Genomic DNA, 26,498 nt, shown 5'->3' on the forward strand with positions numbered 1-26,498 from the left:
CCAGATTGGCATACAAAATGGATGTGATGATGGCGATGATAACATGCTACCCATTCATTTCAGAGACTAGCTGTGCTGCCACAGAGTTTCGTTGCCGGGACGGGACCTGCATCAGTAACTCGAGCCGCTGCAACCATCAAATAGACTGTGAGGATGCTTCAGACGAGATGAACTGCTGTGAGTGTTACGCGGGCATGTGGAATGCTGTGGCACACACTTTTCTACAGGTTTTCCCCACCCCACACTTCTCTCTCGCATATCAGCTGTTTTCAGTTGGCCAGGGCCAATCCATTCTGCTCTTCCCTCAAGAAAGAGAGCCCCTGTCGCTTCCCAGCCCTTTCCCCTTTGAACATCAGCTGATATGTCTGCTCTTGGCAGCTCATCCATGGCAGGCATTTAGCTGAGTGCTTTGTGGCAGTCCTGAAAGAAGTTGGATGAAGAACTGTATATCTCTGTGTGTGTGCAAAGCAGGTGAAGATGGGAGGAAGAAATCATGCAGCTCTGTTGGAAAAGGGCAGCCATGGAATCATAGAATGTTATAGTTCAAAGGAACTTAGAGGTGATCTAATCCTGGCTCCTGCTCAGTGCAGGAATCTTCCTGCTGCAGCATCCTGGCCAGATGAAAATAATAGTAATAATAATAATTATTATTATTTATTTGTTTGTTTGTTTGTTTGTTTGTATCCCGCTCTCCCCAGCCAAAGCCAGGCTCAGAGCGGCTAACATCATATAAATAAGACAATATGCATAATACAATATACAGTATACAAATAAAATAACATTCAACATTCATTAAAACAATATAGAATAATATTAAATATCAGCATTTCAAAATTAAACAAATCCACTCAACAGTTACAATAACTAATTTCTAAACTCCAATCAACAGCAAACCACAGTGCACAACATAATACAATACAAAATGAGAAGCAGAGACTGGAGGGTGGAGCAAGGCAGATGGAAGGAGGCCTTTCCTGATGAAGTCTCTCCCCTCACAGTTCTTCCTCTAGGCATAGCTTCCTTATGAAGAATCCTAGGGCCAGGGGGTGGGGCAAGGAGAGGTGGTATACTGGGAGACAGTATTCACTGGGCCAGCCACTCCTCTTTTCGTTGTTCTGGCAGTTGAGTGAGAAAAAAATATGCATGTGCATGTGTACATCTTTTTGAGTAGAGTATGTCAAAAAAATTAAAGACTGCAGCCCCAGCTATCAAAAGACTGGGAAACACTCTTTTGCAGCCCTAAAATTTGGCACACCTGCTGTTTGAATGGTTTACACAAAATAAGTGCCATTCTATCATGATTCACACACAGTTTACATGACTGCACGATTTGTTTCATCTCTTAATAGCCGCCACAGACTGCAGCAGCTTTTTCAAACTGGGAGTAAAAAGTACCGCCTTTCAGAAGTGTGAGCACACATCCATGTGCTATGTTCCATCCTGGTTGTGTGATGGCAGCAATGACTGTGGAGACTACTCAGATGAGCAGAACTGCCCAGGTGAGCTGAATGTCTGAGACTAGCCCTTGGTCTGGCAGGCGTTGGGCCTTGGTGGGACAGAGGGGACACTTCGACTTGGAGAGGGATGGAAGCCTTGGTTTTAAGCTGAAGGAGAAATCCTCCCCTGGTTGGCATCTTCTGGCCTTTATACACCTTCCTTCCAGGGAAACCAGATAAAATGAGGAAATCCAAACTAAGCAGTACCTTCCAAACACTGTGATGTTCCTCACCCCCCATTTCAAGAAGAAAAGGAGGACTACCTTCTTCCATATCAGCTCAGTATTTGCTTTCATCAAATCACAGAATTGTAGAGTTGGAAGGGACCATGAGGATCATCTAGTCCAACCCCCTGCAGTGCAGGAATCTTTTTCCCAACATGGGGCTCCAGCCCAAAAACCTGAGATTAAGAGTCTCATAGCTCTACTGACTGAGCTATCACACTATTAACGGGCAGGAGAAGGAGGAAAATAAAAATAAACCAAGGAACGGCTGTGGAACTGCAATATTTACTGTTGTTGAATCTCCTGCTTGTAAGGTGAAATGTTCAAGAATCACTGGTTACTGCGTGTTTTGTAATTTCTTGCTTTTAAATTAAAACCCTTAAAATGGTGGTGGTGGGGATGTATCTCTAGGTGACTTCCATCACTGGCTGATTGATGGATTTATTCTCTCTCCTTCTTCCCTGCCTTCCCCAGGTATTGTGAGAAAATCCAAGTGCCCAGCCAACTACTTCGCCTGCCGCAGTGGCAGGTGCATCCCCATGACATGGACCTGTGATAAAGAGAACGACTGTGAAAATGGGGAGGATGAGACACACTGCAGTAAGTGTTGCATCTGCACCGTGACTGTGAGCAATAGGACTGGTTCCTGCAGCAAGGAATTTTAGAGTTGGAAGGGATAGTGGAAGTGATCTAGTCCAAATGCCTTGCTCAGTGCAAGATCCAATGATTAATATTTAAATGGCATTATTATTTATTGTGCAAAAATGCTGGAGAAGCGGTTGGGAATTAGGACTCTTTTCAAATCCTTAGGGTGGTTTAGGTTTTGGTTACAGAAGTGCCTGTTTCTCCCCCCAGATAAGTTATGTGTCCCAGTGATGTTTGAATGCAAGAATCACCGGTGCATCTCCAAGCAGTGGGTGTGTGACGGTGCGGATGATTGTGGAGATGGCTCTGACGAGGACCACCGTTGCAGTAAGCCTTCACTTCCATTTTAGGAGGGAGAGGGAGTGAAGATGGGAACGCATTCTGGGTCCTAATAATAGAATTGTGGAAGGACTTTTTAAAAAAATGTCATTGTATCCAGGTCTTTGCCACAAAGCAAGGCCATCTATCCACTGACCCCCCCTCACCTCCCAAATATCAGCATATTCACCCCTGATCACAGTGAAGAAGAAAAAGAAGAAGAAGGAAGGACTGTGATGCAAAGGAGGCATCATTATAGGACAAATACTTTGGGATAACATGCACAAATGTACCAAGCTTCAGTACTGCAGTGGGAAGCATAAATAATTTTGAGGTCATGTGACCTGGAGGTAGGGTGGGGGTGGGATAATTTCCAGAGACCACCTCCAGCAAAAAAAAAACAAAAAAACCCATTGAGTCACCTGAGAGGAAATTAGCAGTGTGAGCTTGAATACCAGCATCCTGTTCCAAGCTGGAGCAGTTCCTGATGAAGAAAAGCCCTCCAGCTCTGGAAGGCAGGTGGTTTTCTGGCAGGCCAGAACAAGGAAGGACTGGGTCCCCGGTCCCCACCCCTGCTCTATATTTATTTATTTCCCCCCACCCATGCAAAGCTGTCATCGCGTAAGTGATGGCATTGCGAGTTCCCTGTACCTGTTACACACTGCTCTCAACATGATCCACTCCCAGCACACACACACCAGCTCTCCTTTGCTTTTCTGAAGTAATGCAGTTAGAACCCAGGAACCCTCATTCCCCGCTCTCCATTTATTTATTTCCTCCCTCCCAGCCATGCACGCAGCATGTTTTCCTTGCCTATCAGGCTTTGGGAAGAAGGCACAAGGGCTCTGGGAACATCCTAGAGTCCTCATGCCTCCTTCCCAGAGCTCCATGCCTCCAGGAGCTTTCCAGAGCCAAATAAGCAGCCCTCCACCTTGTGGGGGATGGCAGTCCCGGGGGTTCCTGGCTTGACATGATTTCGTCTTTACAGGTGGACCCCCGGAACAGAACCCTCACAAAAGGTGCCAGTTGCCTGTAGTGTTGAGAGCAGCAGCAACCTCCTTCCACCTGAGTACTTATTTTGACTCTGTTGAGTAATCATCAGTCTCTTTACATATCCCTTTTGATCAGTGGCTTCTGCTCCTCCAGGTCACAGCACCTGTGCTTCAGGTTCCTTCCAGTGCCCAAACAGCTACATGTGTGTCCCAGAACGCTGGCTGTGCGATGGGGACAAAGACTGCAACGACGGAGCTGATGAGAGTGTGGCTGCTGGCTGCTGTGAGTGCTCAGATTCTGATCATGATCACATGTTGGATGGTTTCTTGCTGACTTATTCCACTAGTTCCCTCAGACTGGCTTGGGTTGTGTTGCATTTTCCCTTTTCCTCTTCAGTATACTCTCCTCGGTGCTGAGTGGGAATATGGGTTAGTGTTAAAGACACCATGGAGGAGAGAGAAAAGGGATTCAGTGGTAGGTACGAAATCCTCCCTAGTGGCATGTCACTGGCCCAGTTCACGTGCCACAGTAAACCATAGTTGATGGTTTAACACAGAAACACCTGCCCGGGCAGTCTGTCTCTTCCCCACAAAAATATTGCGTCCAGTGCTATTCCAGATCACCTATTTCGATATGTCTGCCTCTGTGCCAAGCTGCGTCACATTCCTCTCAACCTCTTCGTAGCCTGGGTTCCTTCCACAGTTACAGACTGCATTCTTATCAGTCTGAAGAGTCATAAATTACAATTCCTGCATTTCTTCCTCCAGGAACCACCGAACGATGTACCGAGACAATCACAATCACAATCACAAATCACATAAGCATTCACTCAGTAGCCAAACAATCCCACACTTCCCAACACTTACCTCTTCTCTTACCTACCTTCTGTTGAGGCAGGTGATTAGCTGTGGGAGGAGCTTATCAGAGCTTGCAGGGCAGCGGATCCATCTTTTAGATTTAGGGGAGCTAGTCTCAAACGTTTGTTGGGGGAGACCTAGGTTTTTTTGGGGGGGATTTATTTGTCCTGTCTTTACGCTTTTTATGATGGAGGACCGCTGTAGTCACCCCCAACGACACGTTCTCAAGATGGAGGGTGAGGGAACAGCTGCAGTCGCCTGCGGTTCCTGCGCAATGTTTGCCATCTTACCAAAGGTTGCAGGCAGCTTTACCTGCAGCAATTGCATGTTGATTGCCCTCTTAAAAGACAAAGTCGAGCAACTGGAGGAACGTGTAGCTACGCTCCAAAGAATTAGAGAGCTGGAGCTCTTCTTGGAAGCAACAGAGCACACCGTCTCCACCAAGGAGGAGACAGGGGACTCTCCTGAAAAGGAGGCTAGTTCACCAACACAGGAGCCAGATATATGGAGAAACATGACTCAAAGAAGTAGGAGGCCCAGGGTTCGCTCTGATTGTTTAGAAATACACAATCGCTTTGAGGTCCTCTCCCCTAGCATGGAAGACGAAGAGCAGACTCCATTTGAGGATCTCTCCCTCATTACAGTCGATCAGGTATATGAAGACGAGCAGCAAAGTCAGTCCTCAGGGAATGTGCAGGCAACCTTGGAACGGACAGCTCACGGAAGAACCCTGACCAGACCGAAGAGGAGGAGTGTAGTGGTGATAGGGGATTCCCTACTGAGGGGAACAGAAGCAGTGATCTGTGGGCCTGACAAGATGTCTCGGGAAGTGTGCTGTCTCCCCGGGGCTAAGATCCAAGATGTAACTGAACGACTGCAAGGAATCATAAAACCCACTGACAAATACCCCTTCCTCTTGGTTCATGTGGGAACCAATGACACTGCAAGCAATAGCCTCCAGAAGATCAAAAGAGATTACGAGGCTCTGGGCAGGAAATTGAAGCAATTAAATGCACAAATTGTCATCTCATCTGTCCTCCCAGTTGAACGACGTGGCCCAGGGAGAGAGGGAAAAATGGTGGAAGTGAACAACTGGCTTCGCAAATGGTGTAAACAGGAACGGTTTGGATTCTTAGATCACGGACTACAGTTTTTTGAAGATGGACTTCTGGCAAGCGATGGGCTGCACCTCACAACGGTTGGGAGGAATGTTTTTGCCAAAAATCTCAGAAACCTCACCAGGAGGGCTTTAAACTGACTAATGTGGGGGAGGGAGACAGTGCTCCTTAAGGTAGGAGTCTATCAATTGATGAAGATGATCATCTAAATGTCATAGACCAAATGCAGCAAACAGCACGCAGACCTAGTGGGGGGGGGGAATCCTTAAATAAGAGAAACGGGGGAATGATTAATGGACTTCAATGTCTGTACACTAATGCACAAAGCATGGGAAATAAACAAGATGAGCTTGGGCTCTTGGTACAGCAAACTAAATATGACATAATAGGCATCACTGAAACCTGGTGGGATAAGTCCCACGATTGGAATGTAATAATGGAGGGATACAATCTATTTCAGAGAAACAGACCAGACAAGAAAGGAGGAGGAGTGGCGTTATATGTCAGGGATGTGTATACCTGTGAAGAGATCCAAGATTTAGAACCTCAAAGCCAAAGTGAGAGCATTTGGGTCAAAATTAAGGGAGAGAAGAATAACAGTGACCTCATTGTGGGAGTTTACTATAGATCCCCAAGCCAAACGGAGGACATAGATGATGCCTTCCTGGAACAGATGGCCAAGCATGCAAAAGGAAGGGAGATAGTAGTAATGGGGGACTTCAATTACCCGGATATTTGTTGGATGTCAAACTCAGCCAAGAGCATAAGGTCAAACAGATTCCTCACTGGCCTTGCAGACAACTTCATTGTCCAGAAAGTGGGAGAAGCAACAAGAGGAACAGCCATTTTAGATCTGGTCCTAACCAATGTTGAGGACCTGGTTAGTGGGGTAGAAGTGGAAGGATCATTAGGCGCGAGTGATCATGCTCTTCTGAAGTTTACTATACAGCGGAAAGGAGCAGCCAAGCATACTAGGACTCAATTTCTTGACTTTAAGAAAGCCAACTTCATAAAACTTAGGGAAGTGCTGGGTGAGATCCCATGGACAGTAATACTAAAAGGAAAGGGAGTTCATGATGGCTGGGAGTTTGTTAAGAGGGAGATAGTAAAAGCACAACTTCAGGCAATACCAATGAGACGGAAACATGGAAGGTGCCTAAAGAAGCCAGGGTGGCTATCTAAAGAACTTTTAACTGAGTTAAGATTAAAAAAGGATGTGTACAAAAAATGGAAAAAGGGGGAAACCACCAAAGAGGAATTCAAACAAATAGCCAGCACGTGTAGACACAAAGTCAGAAAAGCTAAAGCACAGAATGAACTCAGGCTTGCTAGAGAGGTTAAAAGCAACAAAAAAGGCTTTTATGGGTATGTTCGTAGCAAAAGGAAGAACAAAGAAACAGTGGGGTCACTCAGAGGAGAAGATGGTGAAATGCAAACAGGGGACACAGAAAGGGCTGAACTCCTCAATGCCTTCTTTGCCTCAGTCTTCTCCGATAAAGAAAACAATGCCCGACCTGAAGAATTTGGAGCAAATGATACAGCAGAGGAAACACAGCCCAGAATAACTAAGGAGATAGTACAAGAATACTTGGCTAGTCTAGATGTATTCAAGTCTCCAGGGCCAGATGAACTGCATCCAAGAGTATTAAAAGAACTGGCAGATGTGATCTCAGAACCACTGGCAGTCATCTTTGAGAATTCCTGGAGAACAGGCGAAGTCCCGGCAGACTGGAGGAGGGCAAATGTTGTCCCTATTTTCAAAAAGGGGGAAAGAGAGGACCCAAATAATTACCGCCCAGTCAGTCTGACATCAATACCAGGGAAGATTCTGGAGCAGATCATTAAGCAAACAGTCTGTGAGCACCTAGAAAGGAATGCTGTGATCACCAATAGTCAGCATGGATTTCTGAAAAATAAGTCATGTCAGACTAACCTGATCTCGTTTTTTGACAGAATTACAAGCCTGGTAGATGAAGGGAACGCAGTGGATGTAGCCTACCTTGATTTCAGCAAGGCATTTGACAAGGTGCCCCATGATATTCTTGTAAAGAAGCTGGTAAAATGCGGTCTTGACTATGCTACCACTCAGTGGATTTGTAACTGGCTGACTGACCGAACCCAAAGGGTGCTCATCAATGGTTCCTCTTCATCCTGGAGAAGAGTGACTAGTGGGGTGCCACAGGGTTCTGTCTTGGGCCCGGTCTTATTCAACATCTTTATCAACGACTTGGATGATGGACTCAAGGGCATCCTGATCAAATTTGCAGATGACACCAAACTGGGAGGGGTGGCTAACACCCCAGAGGACAGGATCACACTTCAAAACGACCTTGACAGATTAGAGAACTGAGCCAAAACAAACAAGATGAATTTTAACAGGGAGAAATGTAAAGTATTGCACTTGGGCAAAAAAAAATGAGAGGCACAAATACAAGATGGGTGACACCTGGCTTGAGAGCAGTACATGTGAAAAGGATCTAGGAGTCTTGGTTGACCACAAACTTGACATGAGTCAACAGTGTGACGCGGCAGCTAAAAAAGCCAATGCAATTCTGGGCTGCATCAATAGGAGTATAGCATCTAGATCAAGGGAAGTAATAGTGCCACTGTATTCTGCTCTGGTCAGACCTCATCTGGAGTACTGTGTCCAGTTCTGGGCACCACAGTTCAAGAAGGACACTGACAAACTGGAACGTGTCCAGAGGAGGGCAACCAAAATGGTCAAAGGCCTGGAAACGATGCCTTATGAGGAACGGCTAAGGGAGCTGGGCATGTTTAGCCTGGAGAAGAGGAGGTTAAGGGGTGATATGATAGCCATGTTCAAATATATAAAAGGATGTCACATAGAGGAGGGAGAACGGTTGTTTTCTGCTGCTCCAGAGAAGCGGACACGGAGCAATGGATCCAAACTACAAGAAAGAAGATTCCACCTAAACATTAGGAAGAACTTCCTGACAGTAAGAGCTGTTCGACAGTGGAATTTGCTGCCAAGGAGTGTGGTGGAGTCTCCTTCTTTGGAGGTCTTTAAGCAGAGGCTTGACAACCACATGTCAGGAGTGCTCTGATGGTGTTTCCTGCTTGGCAGGGGGTTGGACTCGATGGCCCTTGTGGTCTCTTCCAACTCTATGATTCTATGATTCATTAATCAGGAGAGGGCAGAAAAAAGCAAAGGCAGAAATCTCAGTGTAACATTAAACCGTCAGCCCTCCTCCTCCTCCATTCTGCTGCAGGGATTTTCCCTCAAGACGTTAAAATTCCATTTAAATGCCTTTAGAAATTTCAATTCTTACACAACAGCTGATTAAGTCACAGCCTGCATTACATGTCTTGTCCAGTGAGTGATTCTTAGTTTTACGCAATTAGTCAAACTGAAGGAGGAATCTTTCCATTCGTTATGGCAGCCGTTCTTTGGCAGAGGATTTGCTCCCGGCGTCCCCCTCATTCTGCTTTCTAAGGGGGCAGTCGTGGAGTCAAACAACGTCTGTGGGTGCTATAGCTTCCCTGATTCTTCCCAGGGAGGTCTGGGAGAGGTCATGCCTCATTCTCCCCTTCCCCTCTTCCAGAATTTCTTTACAACCCCCAGAGGGACTGTAACTGTTTGTTAGGAACGTTAAATGTCCAGGGATGTTATAAATGTTAAAAATGATGTGTGATGCTTTTTAAAGTTTGAAAGGAGTACATTCTACATGCTACAAAACTAGTAAATGTCCAAATGGTTATTTAATAAGAGGGGCTGGCTTGCAAAAGAGAATAAGGGAAAGTGACTACACATGTTGTGATGTCTGATTTCAGTGTACAACAACACATGTGACGAACGGGAGTTCATGTGCACCAACCGGCAGTGCATCCCCAAACATTTTGTGTGTGATCATGACCAAGACTGTGCGGATGGCTCTGATGAAGCCCCAGATTGTGGTGAGTACAGACCTAGAACAAGAGAGTAGGCAAAACCCTCCAACTATTCTCCAGTTCGGGTTTTTGGATTGAAAGTAGATATTTCAGGGTAAGGGGGATATTTCTGGGAAAACATTTATTTTTCATGGAATCTCATGGGTGATTCCATACGGTTGGGGGATCGCATAGTAAATGGATGTTGTCCCAGTGCTACATAGCTAATCAGACTGGCAAGCACAGCTGGCTGGAAGTGAGAGCAAGGGAGGACAGTGTAAATGACTGGGGTTCAAAAAGTGGTTCTTTGAGGTCTCCAGTTGTTGTTTTTCATTTGTCAGCTCTCAGAGACTGTCCAGCCTTCTGTGGTTTGCCCTCCCATCACCACTGTGTCCTTTGGTCATGGTGGCTGACAGTGTGTCCCAGTTTCAGCCTCTATTATCCCTGATGACTTTGTAATGGTGCACCAATCTGTACTCATATGAGTAGCAAGGCTGGGAAAGCTTCTGCTGAGCCTCTGCAGACCCATCCAGGTTTAACATAAGTTCTGAGCTTGATGGACAATCACTTGATCTCAGATTCTTCTGAGTGGGCAGATGGTTAGTAGTTGCTTTTCTGAATAATTTCCATGCTTGGATTTTATTGGTTTTTTATGGTTCTTTGTTTTTTTCAATTTCCTAATTTTTTTATGAAACTGTTTTGGACTGTGGGTGAGATGGCTCCAGTGATAGGATGTATCCCCATTTACTTTGCCTTCACATGCATGTTGATTCTCATATCATTGGAGCTTGTTACATAGTAAGAAGAGGCTCATGTTTTAGCACAGCCTGACTTTCCCACCCCCCCCCACCTTCCCTCTTTCCCCTCAGAGTACCAGACATGTGGCCCCAACGAGTTCCGCTGTGCCAATGGCCGCTGCCTGAGCAACAAGCTTTGGGAATGTGATGGCGAGTTTGACTGCCATGACCAATCCGATGAAGCCCCAAAGAATCCCCGCTGCTCTAGTCCTGGTAGGCTCTGTGATGGGTAGGGAGATGGGAGAGGCCTGACTGCTTGCGGTTTGTTGTCTTTATTTTGCATTTAATTCCAGCCTCCCCACACCTTCCATTGGTCATGGGATGTGTTGCAGTCTACACTTGAATTCTTAATTGTAATATTTTGATATTGCAGTTATTTTATCATGAATATTATGAAACTGTTCTGAGTTGTATTTGTGCATATGAATATTACATGCAGTGTGTGTGTGTGCATGTGTGTGTGTCTGTGTTTTCTCATGCTTTCCTGTGTGAAACCCATTGAGTGTGTCTGTGGAAAAGCCGTACACAAGGTGGGACTGTGGTAGGGAGTAGACCAGCCACATTTAGGGTTCTTCTGTGCATTTACATGTGGTGGGGTAGCTTTTAGGTTGTGTGGAGAGAATCATGACTGGTCCATCAGGAAGGGTGGGTGTGGAAAGAAAGAGAGAATCTCACTGCTTTGAGACCATCCCTGGCATCTCCTTTCTAAGTCTTCCCTGTCTAATTCCAGAGAGCAAATGCAATGACACCTTTTTCCTGTGCCGTAATGGGCAGTGCATCTCCAACGACTTGCTCTGTGACAACCAGAATGACTGTGGCGACGGTTCTGATGAGCTGAACTGCTTCATCAATGAGTGTCTCAACAAGAAGCTAAGTGGCTGCTCCCAGGAATGTGAAGACCTCAAGATAGGCTACAAGGTTGGGCCTGGTAGTTTATTCTCCTTCGCTGGTGGTCGTACTTAGTTGAGCCAAAGGCTGTCGTAGTGTGCTCTTTCTGGAGAGCCACTGAGCGCAGCTTTGCCATCACCATTATTGTGGCAGTTTCCCCCCTTAAGCTGGTGAGGCTACAAGGTGATGCTGTGTTTGGGACAGCCCTCCCACCAGGTAGGGCGAGGTGGCAGGTTTTACAGGGGTTGCTATTAAACAGCAGCAAATTGTCAATTGTTTGGTTTGTATGCATTTTTTGCTGGAGGGTTAGGGCTTAGTTCACTTGGGAACAGCCCTTTGCTTGTCGTATAGAAGGTCCCAGGTTTATTTTCTGGCACCTGAACAAAAAACTTTGCTGCTATGCCAGTTGCATCTGCCCAAAGAGGAAGGCAGGGGAGGGAGAAAGGGAGTCATGGCTAAGTTGCATTTTCTATAAACATGAAAACTAGAAACTTAACTTCAAATAAGTAAATAAATCTGACATTCCCTTGGTTTTATTTCAAAATGTGTATTATAAAAAGAGGTCTGTGGTAGGGCAGGGCACTATATTCTGTCCATCCTGAGAACAGGGCGTCAGAGCACAATTCCCATGGCTGTGTGAATGGGTGGAGGCATGCCTCTTAACCCGCATTGAATAGAGGTGGGTGTCACTGCCTATAAACCTGTCATGACTTTCTGCTGCCCCCTGCAGTGCAGATGTCGCCCCGGGTTCCGGCTGAAGGATGATGGAAAGACTTGCATTGACATTGACGAGTGCACAACCACCTACCCCTGCAGCCAGATATGCATCAACACGCACGGTAGCTTCAAGTGCTTGTGCGCAGATGGCTACCTACTGAAGCCAGATGACCAAACGAGCTGCAAAGCTGTCACAGGTGAAGCTGATCCTCAGTGCCGTGAATGTTCTTAGAGATCAGCAGAAAGCAGAAGGGTTCTGTCATTTGTTAGGGCAAGTGAAAACTTTGCAGCACAGGCCAGATGGCCATGGACCATATGGGAGTCTTCACCTCTCTCTGTGCATCCCAGGAGCCCTGACCACATATCCCCTGTGCTAGGTAACACGAGGATGGTTGTTTTGGCTGCATTGGGATTGCTGAGGGGCAGCTGAGAAGGGAAGGGAAAGCACCCCCTCCCTGGTGATACTGATGCACAAAAGATCACTTTCCTTGTGCTGCTGTTAGTGGGTGCATCTGCATTGCTGGAGCATAGGCGATTAGATCATCCGCTCCCCAGAGGTTCCAGCAAAAGACTACTGACCCCATACTGCTGTTACCAACTGGGGCACACCGATCCTGGCTGCTCAGGCGTGGAGGTTTTATCCCCAAATCTGTCTGTCCCTCCCTCCCTCCCTCTCTATCCACCCCATCTCTGTCACACATGCATCGAAGTTCTGAAACAACTGCTAATAGCAGTATGGGAACAGTGATCTTGGCTGCCTCAAGAGCATGTTTGTGGTGAGGTTGCATTGTGTGTGCATGTGTATGAGAGAGAGGGAGGTTACATGTGTGTGCTTTGGGGAGGGTGTTGTCTGTGTAGAAGTGAGGGTATGGGTGAATGAGTGTGGGAGCAAGGGGGGTGCCAGCCTTGGGCCCACCCACCAATAAGTTTGACCTGCAACCATCTGCCCATGGCCACATTTGGCCCTCAGCGGCAAAAAAACGTCATCCATCTCTGCTTTGGGGTTTGGTGGGATTAATCTGAGTATTGAGTATGGGCAGGGCTGGCCCAAGACATTTTAGCACCTGAGGCAAAACACAAAATGGCACCCTCTCCCTGCCAGGGAAGGAGTGAGTGAAGATCTATATCAGCAACAAGCAAGGGAATAATGATCTAAATTGGGATCTGCTGCCTCTGTGGATCCTGCTGCCTGAGGTAGTTGCCTCACTTTGCATCACAGGTTGGCCAGCCCTGAGTATAAGGTGGCAGTTGCAAAAGAGGGCAGGGAGCTCCTGCACTTTGAGTTATGTAGAAGATGGAAGTCACATCTGTTGTTCTCCTCTACACAATAAATAACAGTGCAGGAGCCCCCTGCCTTCTTTTGCACCTGACACCCTACTTAAGTTGAGAAGCAGCAGGTTTAAAAGTCAGTCAGTGGTGTGTATATTTGTGTGAAATGGCCCTTATTGCAGTCATACCAACATTAGATGTGGCTTCCGTAGAGGTTGGTGTGCCCTGCTTTGCCACTAATCCCTCGCTTTCTTTCTCAGATGAGGAACCCTTCCTGATCTTTGCTAATCGGTACTACCTAAGGAAGCTTAGCCTGGATGGATCCAACTATACACTGCTGAAACAGGTAACGAGCTTTGTAGGAGGAGGAAGTTCTGTATGAGCAGATTTTTGGGGAAAATATTTTCTTGTATTGTGGCTTAGAAAATATCCAAGCAGCATTTCCCGCCCCCTCCCCCCCCCCCGACACATGACTACTATGCTGATTGCCACTTCTGTTCTGCTCCCAATTACCTGCCTTGTGCCTGCTGGGCATGTTTCTTTCCCAGCCCCCTTCCAACTGATATATACATGTGACCCATTTAAGAAAGAGTGTTCCAATAGGTGGTTGGACATTTATGGTGGTGGCTTTGTCCGGCACTCTCCCAGGTGTATGGAAAGCCTGGGTGGGAAAAGGCTATTTCATGGCAGAGTGCCATACCTGTGAAAAAAGGAAAGTGCCTCATTGCAAAGCATCTTCATGATTGTTTCCGTTGTGGAGCCCCTCATTTAGAAATAGCCACTCGCTCGAGAGCGCATTATGCTTGTGGACAGCTTAGCTTTCCCATGGCACTCTCAGGGCGCTTGTGCCATGAGACAACTGCCACAGGAAAGAAGTTGCTATCTAATGAAAAGCACCTGTAAGCTCAAGGCTTACCCACAGAGCACACTGCCGGCTGCATCCCTGCACGAGTCCCTGCTCTGGCCGTGCCTCCTTCCAGCCAGCTTCTGGTGGGGGCTGATTGCTGTCTCACATAGAACTGGTTCACTTCCCAGTGCAGAGATGCAGCAGAGTTAACTGTTCTCGGAGGGTGCTGGTTGTTTCATCTTTGCACACAGTATTGCCTCCTCCCCAGAGGAGGGTCTCATTTTCAAAATGTACCTTTTGCCGGGGGCTTTATAACTCAGTAGCAGAACATATCCTTTACATGCAGAAGGTCTCAGATTCAATCTCCAACTTCTTCAGGGAGGGCTGGGAGAGACTTCTATTGGAAGCCCTAGAAAGCCATTGCAAGTCAATGTGGATAATGCTGAGCCTTCTCATGTTCCTGCACCCTAAAAGGAAGCCAGTGGGGGAGGTATAAGAGTGAACTGTGTCTTCATTTGTCATTTTGGGTGGTGGGGAAAAGCCGATGTGACTACACAGTGTCATCATAATTTATTCTGATTGTTATAGCACTTTTCATGAGTCCAAAGAGCTTCACATGCATTATCTAGTTGTAATCCTTACAACAAGGATTATTATGTGCCAAATTGACAGAGAAAGCAGCTTGCCTAAAGCAACCTAGTGAGCTCATGATAGAGGTGAGACTCAGACCAAGGACTCAGCCCTCTTAGCCACAGTGCTGTTGTTCCTGTGACGTAAGAACTAATGCCTGTCTCCTCTCTCGGGGGGCTTAGGGGCTGAATAACGCTGTGGCTTTGGACTTTGACTACCGGGAGCAAATGATCTACTGGACGGATGTCACAACACAAGGCAGCATGATCCGCCGCATGCACATCAACGGCAGCAACGTACAGGTGTGAGACCCTCCACGCTTCAGAGGGTGGCAACATGAAAACAGGCCTTTTCTGCAGTGGCTCCCTGCTTGTGGGATGCTCTCCCCAGGGAGGCTTGCCTGGCACCTTCGTTGCATATCTTTAGAAGCCAGGCAAAAACATTCCTCTTCTCCCAGGCCTTTGGCTAATTAAATATACGGCCTTTTAAAGTGGGGGGTGTTGGCTGGTTGTTATTATGATGTGTATTTTTGTGTTATGGAAGGACCGTAACTCAGGGCTCACCCACACTCTAGGCACAAATCTGGGCTTGCCAGGTTCAGGTTTGAGCGGTTTGTTGGTTTGTTTGTCCCCACACTTTTCCCCAGGAAAACTGCTAAATCGGAGCAAACAGCAATCCATGGAAAACCCAGTTGCCATTTGCAACATTTCAGTGGTAAAATGTGGGTTTTCCCAAGGCAAGCACCGGGACAAAAACTGCTCGAACACAAACTTAGAAAGTCCAGACCTGTGCCTAGAAATGAGCCCTCTGTGGCAGAGCACCTGTTTCCCATGATGTCTCCAGGTAGAGCTAGGGTTGTTCCCTGTCTGAAACCCTGGAGAGCCCCTGCCCATCAGTGTAGAAAATACATGGCTGGGTGAACCAGTGGTCTGGCTCAGTAGAGACAGGTTCCCGTGTTTCTGTGTTTCCCTCCCTGTAGGCTCAGGATCAGCTCCCATGCACTCAAGCAGTCTTCGCTGCACCACATCACAGACCTATGCAGGGCTTTCTTGTGCTTAACCTTTTCCCCTCCTTTCTACCCACCCAAAGCAAACCAGTTTGTCTAAAAGCAGCCTGTCCACAAGCAGGGAAGGCATTCCTTTGACCAGAGCTTCCTTTAGTGTGTTCCTTCTTTCACGCTGTTATTTGGTCTTGTGCACTTCCAGGTTCTGCACCGAACTGGGCTGAGCAACCCTGACGGCCTGGCTGTGGACTGGGTGGGTGGAAACCTGTACTGGTGTGACAAGGGAAGGGACACCATTGAAGTATCAAAGCTGAACGGGGCCTACCGGACTGTGCTGGTGAACACAGGACTACGGGAACCGCGGGCGCTGGTGGTGGACGTGCAGCATGGGTAAGTCTGTTGGATGGTGTCTGGGGCAGTGCCCAGGTTTTACGCAGTTTAGGAAGCACTTAAGCTTTATCTATTACTCTCATGTTTAGGGAAGTTGTTAATATTTAATGCTGTATTGTTTTAACACTGGACTGGAAGCCACCCAGAGTGGCTGGGGAAACTCAGCCAGATGGGCGGGGTATAAATAATAAATTATTATTATTATCATGAACACTCTTTGTCCATGAACTCCCAAGGAACAAATTAATGTGCTTTCCAATTCTTCTGAAATCCCATCCTTTTAAGAAAGAAATATTTAGCCACTGAAGAAATCAGAAGTGGCAGGAGGTTTGGAGTTAAAGATAAACTATGGTTTAATGCAGAGGTTCCCAAACGATGGTCTGTGGGCCACCAGCCACCCACAAGCTTCATTCAGGCAGCCCACAATATGCCTGTAGTTCAAGATTGGAGCCAGCACACCTGTCACATTAAATACTTACATCCATTTATAAATTGACTTTTTACTGCTTCTTTTATTTCTTACCTTGTACTTCATTGTATTTCAAGTTGAATTATATGGAATTAAAATTGTAATACCATGAAATACAATATATGAGAAGTAAAAGAAGCAATAAAAATACAATTGAAAATAATTCAGCATCTAGCAGAGCAACATTACAGTTGCTAAGATGGTAAGCAGAAGAATCATTAAGTAGTCCACCAAGATCCTCAGCCATTTTCAATTAGCATGAATGATTAGGCCGCTCTGTACACTGCTGAAATTGCACCCAGCCTGCTGTTCCCTTTTAAAAAATGAGAGGAAACAAACCAGAGGCTGGCCTAGCATTATGTGTGAACCAGCATTTGTAGCTTGTTTCTTTTTGAACCAATCACATGGTTTGTTTGTAGAGAAACAAACCATGAGCTCTAGTTTGCATATAACACTAAACTGGCCTCTGGTTTCTCTCCTGATTCCAGAAAGGGAGGAGCAGAGAAAGCACAATTTCAGCACTGAACTTACTGCTCGCTTGTATGAAACTACAGTTTATTTTTAGCTATGGTTTATTGTTACATGGAAACAGTGTCTTTGCCTCGTCGTAGTGATTTTTAATATGCTTTGTAAGTAACTCGGAGAGCTCTTGTTACTAGTGGGCTAAATGAATGAAAGAATGAATGAATGAATGTGGGGAGTGACCACAGCTGCTGCTCTATGTTTTTGCTATTTGTGTTACTCACTCCTGTTTGCTCTTTCCTAGGTACTTGTACTGGACAGACTGGGGTGACCATTCCCTGATTGGCAAGATAGGCATGGATGGCACAAACCGGAGCGTCATTGTGGACTCAAAGATCACCTGGCCCAACGGCCTCACCCTGGACTACGTTAACAGCCGCATCTACTGGGCTGATGCCCGGGAGGACTACATTGAATTTGCCAGCCTGGATGGCTCTAACCGGCACATAGGTAAGAGAGCTGAAGGAACTGTGAAGCTTACGTTCATATGCACATTGGTTGAGTCGAGTGGTCATAACTTTCATGGGTTGGGTACCTAGAGGCAGTAGCTCAGTTGCCGAGCACATAGCTTTGCATGCAAAAGATCCCAGATTCAATCCCTGGCATCTCCAGGTAGGGCTAGGAAAGAGCCCTGATGGGAACTATTTAGAGCAACTGCCATCAGGATGGAACCTATACTATAGACCCGAGGGAGCCAAGGTGGTCCCTTCCAGATGCTGTTGATCCATCAGCTCCCATCATCCGTAATCAAAGGCTATATTGCCCGGGGCTGCTGTGAGGTGGAGTCCAGTGATAGCTGGGGGGCACCATATTGGGCAGCTCTGCTATAGACAATACTAAGACAGTGCACTGATTTGGTACAAGACAGCTTCCTATGGGAGGAGAATGTTAATTGAGTGACCAGATTTGGGGAATGCAGCTAAGGCATTCCTCCTGAGCCCTTGTACAGTTCCAGTGTAGTGGCTAAAGGGATGATCTGAGAAGGCCCTAATTCTAACCTTGCCATGGCCAAGGGGTCATGTAGGTAGCTGAGCTGGCTCTTCTTCCCTGGCTAATCTTACTTTCTGGTTTTGGAGACTGGCTTGTGTGGGAGAGCGTTATTTAAAGTTATTGAGATGGGGTGTTATTGGAGGAGCATTGCAAGCATAAGCAAAGTTAAGCACCCTGTTTCTGCTCACTGATTCTGCCTTGCAAATGCTTCTTTCCCTCAGCCCCTGAAGTAGCAAAATGAAACAGGCTTGGAACCCCTTGGGAAGTTCCACTCCTAACTTTTAGCCCTCTGGCAACAGCATAGAAATTACCTATATATTGTTCTGTTCCCTTTTAATCCCTCCTGCTACCTGTCAGTTACTTCTTATTTTCTGTTTTTGGTTTCCTGTGTGCTTGCTGTCATTCTCTATACCGTCCTCATTTGGAGGGTGTGCAATTTTATAGAACATTATCTTTAATGGATGAGTCCTTTTGAACAATAGACGATTCTCTCAGCACCCGTCACTGTTTCCTCTTTCTCTTCCCCCACCCCCACTCCCCTCAGAAGTCAGTGTAAAAGCTATGTGAGTGTTTAATTATAAGGTTTGGGTACTCTCTTGTATTGCTTATTGGGTATTAGGCCAGACATAGGCAAGATGTGGTTTAAAAAGAGACAGAAAGCTGTTTTTATCCAGACTGAGCTGACCAAGTTAAATGATCTTAGAGCAGCTCCGTGGTATTGTATGGTAATGGAGCTGCTCCAATATCATTTGGCTTGCTCAGGATAAAGACACCCTTTTGTCTATTTTTATTTTTAAGTATTGCACCACCAAGGATGTGTATTTATCAGATCTTTCTAAATCCTCATTGAGGAGCACATTAACCATGTCCAAGGCAGTCCTGGATGGTGTGATTATTGAAAAAAATCCATTTAATTTTCACACACTGAATATGTTGTGTGAGAGAGGTGGAAGCTCTGCTGCATTATCTGTTACACCGATTCACCTATAAGAGGTTTAAGATTAAAATCTCTGGAACAATTGCTCCTTAAAAAAATGTTACTGGTCTAATCAGCACATTCTTGTTTTGTTCTATGCAGTCATATGTGAGTGCTGATTCTTTTTCTTTTTAAGTAATGTGGTTGAGTGCTTTAATGCTTATTGACCCACCAGAATTACATTTTTACATGTACATCCCCAACTCCCCTCCATCATTTTGGCTTGCAATTTTGACACATTAATAAGTGGAACCAAGCAGTGGCGTAGCATGAGTTGCCAGCACCCGAGTCCATGCAGAAGTGGGGTTGGAGGGAGGGAAGCGGATGCATGCACATTCAACTGCCTAACGGCGCCTGCGTCACCCAGGAGATTGCAGCCGCAGAGATAAGAAGAGTTGTCGTCTGGAGAGGTCACTTCCTAGTTCACATAGAGGAGCTGTTTTCCACAGAGCCCAGTGACAGAAGCGCACGGCTCTATTGAGGCAGCACCCCTAACCATTTTGCGTCTAGAGCAATTGCCCCTGTGGCTCTCCATGCTACGCCGCAGGGGCAATTGCTCTGGGCGCAAAATTAAACACAATTATCTTAAACACTTAATCTTAAACACAATTATCAATGAATGTGCTACTGAAGGAAGAACTTCATTCTACCACCACATCTCACCAGATACAAAATAGAGCACTGGCTGAATGAGAGATCCCTGCAACAGATGTGCATCCTTGGAGGAGGACATGGGCGTTGCTCCCAGCTGTGGCTGGGATGAAATCTTGAAAGTTCATCTCCAATTTATTTGGGAAGCCTTGGTGAAAGAGGGAGGCAAAACTACCTCCCCTCTTCCATATTTCAGGAGGATGGGAGGGGGAGGCAGATGTTAAAGGTGAAGCAGCGTTCCTCTCAACCTTTCATAGTTGCTGGCTACCAGCCTTCATTTCCCATGACCTTTGGAGCAACAAGTGGCCATGAGTTTGTGCCCCTACTCTTGAGATCCCAGCAGAAATGGCTGAAATCCAACTCCCTAAATGTTTACTGTCCATGAATTAAGGAGTCAGTTCAGTCCAGTCCTATCCACAAAACACTGCACGTTTGCCATGTTTAACACTGAATGTGTCATGGCCTTGACCTAGAAGAGACATGGGGAGCGTGTGTCGCCCCAAATGTTGCTGGGCTAGAGCTCCCATTATCCCTGTTCCTTTGACCATGCTCACTGGAGCTGGTGGGAGTTGGAGTCGGACAACATCTGGAAAGGCACAGTTTCCCCATTCCTGGTCTAGAGCCAGGCACACCCTTGGCTAGTAGTCCTCTGGACTCCAGATTTCCACTTGAATCCTGCTTCCTTGCCACCCAGTGAGAGTCTCTTTCTTCTCAGTCAAGGATTTGACTGAGAACAGCACAAATCAAAACTTTGGGGAAAGCACGGAGGGAGGGGAAGTCCTAGGTTGACCGATTGAGTGTAAAACCTGAAATGTTGTTGGATTGTTGCTTTTTTAAAAAAAATCTATAAAATAATAATAATAATAATAATAATAGTCTCTCTTCTTTTTCTTCTTCTTCTTCTTCTTTGCTAGTCCTAAGCCAGGATATCCCCCACATCTTTGCCCTGACACTCTTTGAGGATTACATTTATTGGACGGACTGGGAGACCAAATCCATCAACCGGGCCCACAAGACCACAGGCACCAACAAATCGGTGCTGATCAGCACCCTGCACAGGCCAATGGATATCCACATCTTCCACTCCTACAGGCAGCCAGATGGTGAGTGCCATGCTCCATCCAGGATGTGAAAGTCACTGTTTGCTGGGAGCAGAGTTCAGTTACCACACAATGGGGCACAGCACAGATGCATTCAGAGCAGAGTGCCAGGCTCATCATCTACCAGGCCCAGGACCAAATGGTGTAAGTGAGGCAAATTAGGGGTAATAAAAGCCACAGGCAGAGCTTTTTGTATTGCTAAGGCCTGAGAGCAAGTCTGACCAGATAAGTTTTTTAAGAGGACAGGCTGCTTAGGTGGCTTCTTTGGAGATCTGGAAAGTTACTCTGTACTCCCCTTCAGCTTGGGCACAGGTTCAAAGTCTTATTGTGGGCTTAAGCCCTGACACCATGGAGAAAGTGGGCTACTGGGGTAGCTCTCTCTGTTACATTTGCTAGCAAAATGCTGTTATGGATCTTTGCAACCCTCCACCAATCCTACATGATGCCTTGTTGAAAGAGAACTCCAGTCCTTAATGAGCCTGCCCCTGGCAAACCCAACACTCAGCTTGTTGAGTCTAGGAGAGAGAGAGGGCCTAGGCATGGCGCTTATATCTGACTAGCTCCTCAGCTGGAGGGCAGGGTGTGGCAGGGTGAGGATGAGAGATGGCAGTGTTATTGAGTCTTGACCCCCTGCAGTAGCTGATTGGGTCTGCAGTGGGTGCCTTCTCCTTCCTCAAGTGGAGAGCTGCTGGTGGTACTTACATAGAATACGTGCACAAGAAAGAGGTCCTCCATCCATTTCCACACTTGACAGCAGAGCATGAGTAACTTCTATTGCTGTAACCTGCGCCTCTTTTCTTTTACCCGTCCAGTTCCGGACCACCCCTGCAAAGTCAACAACAGTGGTTGCAGCAACCTGTGCCTGCTGTCTCCAGGAGGTGGCTTCAAGTGTGCCTGCCCTACCAACTTCTACCTGGGTGCTGATGGCAAGACCTGCATCTCCAACTGCACAGCCAGCCAGGTAATTGGAGCAGCACACAAACATTGGGATGTGCCCTCTCCCATCATCATTTGGTTGCTTTGTCAAGGGACTTTCACCATCCTGCAGCAACATCTGCCGGCCAGATCAAAGCCCTCTGAAGGGTGAAGGCTCCGCTCCCTGTGTTGGGCAGCATCAAATTGGGCCTTGTGGCTGGTGCTTGCCATTAAATCCATCTGATCCAGAGTAAGGCGAGATGCTCTTTTTTAAACCAGCCTCACTCGGTTCTCCAAATACTGAGGTTACATGTTTATCTTTTGGAGAGACCTGTGTAAGCCAAAGAGGGGTGGTTGGAAAATGAGGGCAGCTCTACTGCTGTCACTCACCTGGATCAGTTTCACAGCTGTGGCGTGGAAGATGTGATGGGCTGGGGTTTGCTCTGATGGAACAGGGAGAGGCTACAGGGGATGCTCTTCTCCCCACTGCTGATGTCTTGCCTCAGCTTCACGACTTTTTCTTTTTAACCAACAGTTTGTCTGCAAGAATGACAAGTGCATCCCTTTCTGGTGGAAATGCGACACAGAGGATGATTGTGGGGACCGTTCTGATGAGCCGGATAACTGCCGTGAGTGAACAGTTTAGAGGAAGCCCCAAGGGTTGGTTTTTAAAAAATAAAAATCACAAGGACTGATTGAATATCGTCCTGGCAGAACATTGGGACATGCAGGGGAAATGGCCACAAAACAGGTTTACAGCACTGCAAGGGGTAAATTTGTGGTTTGAAGCCAGTGTTGGCCAGTGTGGTGTAGGGGTTCAAGTCTTGGACTAGGACCTGTGGGACCAGGGTTCAAATCCCCACTTGGCCATGAAACTCACTTGGGCCACTCACTGCCTCTCAGACCAGCCTACCTTGCAGGGTTAATTGGGGGTTGAGATTGGGGAAGGACAATCATGTATCCCACCTTGAGCTCTGTGAGGAAAAGGAGGAATCTAGAGGAAATAAATACAAATAGTAAAAATATTTAGAGTAGATGCATTGAAATTAAGGAACATGGCTAACTTAGGTCCATTGATTTCATTGGCCTTGCTTAGAGCAGAACTCAGTTGGATACAACCCTGAGTCTTGCATTTTGACCCTGGGGGCTTCTTTGGTAACCCTGAGGGGGCTCCATTGCCTGGCTGGTGTTTTCTGGGGTCTGCTTATCTAATCCCTTGAGGGAGTGTAGAAAAGGCAGCAGGCATGCTTGGGTCCACTGGGCTGTGTTCAGGCCGCTTCCATGCTGAGTCTTCCCTGGCCCCCACTCTTCTTCCAGCAGCCTGTCACATCACTTTGAGGTGGGGTTGAGACATCCACAGCAGCTTCCATCCTTCCAGGTTTGTCTTGGTATGTGGAAACTTCCTTTAGGGACAGTTTGCCTGAAATTCCATTGGATGTCTCATGACTTCAGAAGCTCCCTAAAATCTCCACCCAGGGTTTTAAACCAGGGATGGGAAACCTGTAGCCCTAGTGGTGCAGCAATAAAACTGCTAGCACATTTGCAAAGCTTATGCGGGGTCCAAAATGTATGGTTTCAGATTGGATGGGGTTCTGCGTGTTAAGATTCCTGCATTGCATGGGGTTGAACTAAATGACCCTTTGGGTCCCTACAGTTCTGTGACATATGGGGGGGAGCATAACACCCATCATCCTTTGCCATTGGCTATGCTAGCTTGGGTTGATGGGAGTTGGAGCCCACCCCTGCTTCAATTGCATACATGATCTGATTATATTTGCCTTCCTAAGTATATTGTTCTCCTGCTTAGGTGCTGCACAGCACTGACCAGACAGTCCTGGCATATGAGAGATGTGCCGTAGGCCATAGTGATTCTGTGCTGCACATGCCACCTATATATTCCAGTTCAACCAGGCTGCTCTGTGCAAACAGTATCAGTTCCCCATGGCTAGTATGAAGCTTAATCCCTACTAGGTGGGAGAGAGAGAATTCCCTGGGCTAGATTTAGCCATTTTGCCAAACAGCAGTGGAGCCCTGCCAGATTAGGTTCCTTGGAGCCCTGTATTAATTTGGGAGTGTACCAGCGTGGATGATGAGTTTGCTGCCTTCCTCTAGGACTCTTTAAAACATCTTTCCACTCCAGCTGTGGCAATTCTTCCCCCCACTTGTTACCAGCTATATAAAGTATTTGCAGATGAAGGAGCAGAGTCCTTGGCACCAAAGGAAGTTGCATGAGAGGGTTGGCTGCCTGGCATAGATGAAAGTGCAGTGTATGGGTCAGGGAGGCATCAGGCCCTTCAGTTTGGAGAAGGGGATCCTGCGTCATAGAAAGGACATAGGAAGCTGCCTAGTACCAGATCAGACCATTTCCCCATCTGGTACCATATAGCCTACTCAGACTGGCAGCAACTCTCCTGCATCTTAGCCAGAGGTCTTTCCAACCACCTCCTACCTCATCCTTTAGCCTGGAGACACCAGGGATCAGAGCTGGCACCTTTTGCATGTTAAGCCTGTGCTCTGCCACTGAGTCTCTGGGTCCTTCTCCCAAGGTATCATTGTAATCCCATGTTCCTTCTCCTAACAGCTGAATTCAAGTGTCGCCCAGGACAATTCCAGTGCTCAACAGGAATCTGCACCAACCCAGCCTTCATCTGTGATGGGGACAATGACTGCCAAGACAGCTCAGATGAGCACAACTGTGGTGAGTTGCCCAGACCAAAGCAAATGGTAAAGTTATTGTCCTGGCTTGTGTTTACACCATGGCAATGGAGGCTGTTAGGTGACAGCAAGGATCTTTATTGAGCCAGAGTAGAAAGAAGTAAAGGCTCAGCAACAGGTGCTGGGTCACTTCAGCTGCAACACTTAGGCTGGGTGACAGGACGGGTGAGACTAGCTGGACTAGAATCAGGAGTCCCCCTGTCCCAAAGCTCCTCACCCAGTGCGACTGAACTGGTTGTGCTCCACTAAATCTGCCTCTGCCTTGTCCTGATACTGGGACCGCAACCAGTTCAGTCGCACTGGGTGAGGAGTCTTGGGGGCAGCGCAGGGGGCTTCATAACTATGAAGTAGACTGCAAGGGGAGAGGCAGGGAGAGCGTTGGATCTTGGTGTCCCACAGGGCACTGCTTAAATTTGAGGGGGCCCCCTTCCAAGGTCCACCACTGGGCGAGGAGGACAGCGCAAGGAGGTCAAAACTGCATGGAAGCAACAGAGTTGTCCCAATGGCACACCCACCTGCCAAGCTTTTAAAGGCAAGGCAAGCCTTCTCACAAAAGTCTTTGCTGTGCGAGAATGCCAAGAATGCAGAGCCCTGCTTCCTCTCAAGAGCAGCCGTGTCCTGGGAGAGTCTCCACCCACCATTTTGCCGCCCTCTTTCTCCTCCTTGCCTGTCTAGTTGTCTCCTTCCTTTCCATAGAAGAGACTCAAGGGCAACCTCCAGAATTTGAGACAAGGCAATTAAAATACATGGTGCCTATTAAGAAAAGCTAAGAATTCAGAACCATAAAACACTAGAGATGGGCAAACCTTCCCAAGCTCTTTTTGGACTTTGAAATGATCAGATATCTATGTATCTATTTCTCTAAGCAAACCAGAGGGCTTTGAAATAATGACCCCCAATCCCTACCAGCCATCTCAGTCCTTCAAAAGCCAAAAGTGCTTCCTAGCCAAGTCCCCTCCCCACCCCTAAAAATCCACCTTCTCTGTCCTTTCAAGAAGTAAAGATGGCAGGAGAAGGAGTGCCACTCATGGAGAGGGAAATGATCAAAGGGAGGTTTTCCCTTCTCTCCTCCTTTATCCTTTGTTGCTCTGATGCTCTACGAAACAGTGTTGAGGCACAAGGCCAAAGGAATCATGGGAGAGGTATTTCTTTCAAAACCTCCTGCAATTCTGGTAAATCTCATGAGACTTCCTGACAAAAACTGGTGTCTTAAGGCTAAAAAGTTTGGTCCTCACTCGTTTAAAAAGTGCTTTTGCTTTCTGCTTTCTTCCTGACAGAGGTGCATGTCTGCCTGCCCAGCCAGTTCAAATGTACCAACACCAATCGCTGTATCCCTGGCATCTTCCGCTGCAATGGGCAGGACAACTGCGGGGATGGAGAGGACGAGAAGGACTGTCGTAAGTCATGTTTGGAACAGGGTCCTACTTGGAGCAGGATGAGGAGCATCACTTTGCCCTCTGCGCTCTCTCTAGTTCAGGGGTGAAGAACCTGGGAAGCTTAAGAAATTAGGAATTTGAGCTGCGCTTTTGGATTCTGGCTCACATGGAATGGAGAAATAGAGCTGGGTGCATACTGATTGCAGCTGATGAGCCACTGCAGTAGGGATTGGGAGCCTGTAGTCCTCAACACCTGGAATTGTGGCTCTCCACATATTGTTGAACTTCAGGTTCCTCATTCCGACTTCGGTGGCCTGTCAGAAGAACATATGTCCTTGTATGATCAGTACAATAAGCATTTATCTACTGGACTCCAGACCTATGGAATTTTTAATATATTTTGTGTTAAAAATGTACCTGCTTCCATAAAAGGGTAACCAGATTTTCCCTGAGTTGAATTTTACAGCCTGCAATAATGGTCATGTGCTTATCGTCCATAATTCAATTTGCTCAGGTGGTCATGGTGAGGGCAAGGAGTTATGAGGACACTGAAGCCCTGATTTCTGGAAAGCCTGCTCAGTCCCTTCTCTGACTTCTGAAATTTCAAAACTCAGTTTAAAGAAAAGAAGAAAAGTGGGATTTTGTAGGGGTGGAATTACACACCTAGTGCTAGTTTCTGCACTTTGAATAGCAATATTACAGTA

The 26,498-nt window shown here is 46.8% G+C and overlaps 1 protein-coding gene across 5 annotated transcripts in view; it reads left to right on the forward strand.

Annotated features, from left to right (window-relative positions):
- LRP1 (LDL receptor related protein 1) overlaps window positions 1-26,498 on the forward strand; it is a 316,344-nt gene that overhangs the window by 261,771 nt on the left and 28,075 nt on the right. For all 5 annotated transcript variants that reach the window (XM_053370298.1, XM_053370312.1, XM_053370304.1 and 2 more), the window contains 18 exons: window positions 64-177; window positions 1,350-1,499; window positions 2,195-2,320; window positions 2,576-2,692; window positions 3,830-3,958; window positions 9,444-9,566; window positions 10,409-10,549; window positions 11,067-11,254; window positions 11,955-12,138; window positions 13,471-13,556; window positions 14,870-14,989; window positions 15,893-16,080; window positions 17,316-17,521; window positions 20,603-20,791; window positions 21,601-21,749; window positions 22,239-22,332; window positions 24,285-24,401; window positions 25,696-25,815. In XM_053370298.1, coding sequence (XP_053226273.1) covers window positions 64-177; window positions 1,350-1,499; window positions 2,195-2,320; window positions 2,576-2,692; window positions 3,830-3,958; window positions 9,444-9,566; window positions 10,409-10,549; window positions 11,067-11,254; window positions 11,955-12,138; window positions 13,471-13,556; window positions 14,870-14,989; window positions 15,893-16,080; window positions 17,316-17,521; window positions 20,603-20,791; window positions 21,601-21,749; window positions 22,239-22,332; window positions 24,285-24,401; window positions 25,696-25,815 — 2,541 coding nt within the window. The remainder of the gene's footprint in view (window positions 1-63; window positions 178-1,349; window positions 1,500-2,194; window positions 2,321-2,575; window positions 2,693-3,829; window positions 3,959-9,443; window positions 9,567-10,408; window positions 10,550-11,066; window positions 11,255-11,954; window positions 12,139-13,470; window positions 13,557-14,869; window positions 14,990-15,892; window positions 16,081-17,315; window positions 17,522-20,602; window positions 20,792-21,600; window positions 21,750-22,238; window positions 22,333-24,284; window positions 24,402-25,695; window positions 25,816-26,498) is intronic.

This window comes from Podarcis raffonei, chromosome 2, assembly GCF_027172205.1.
Source record: "Podarcis raffonei isolate rPodRaf1 chromosome 2, rPodRaf1.pri, whole genome shotgun sequence".
NCBI lineage: Eukaryota > Metazoa > Chordata > Lepidosauria > Squamata > Lacertidae > Podarcis > Podarcis raffonei.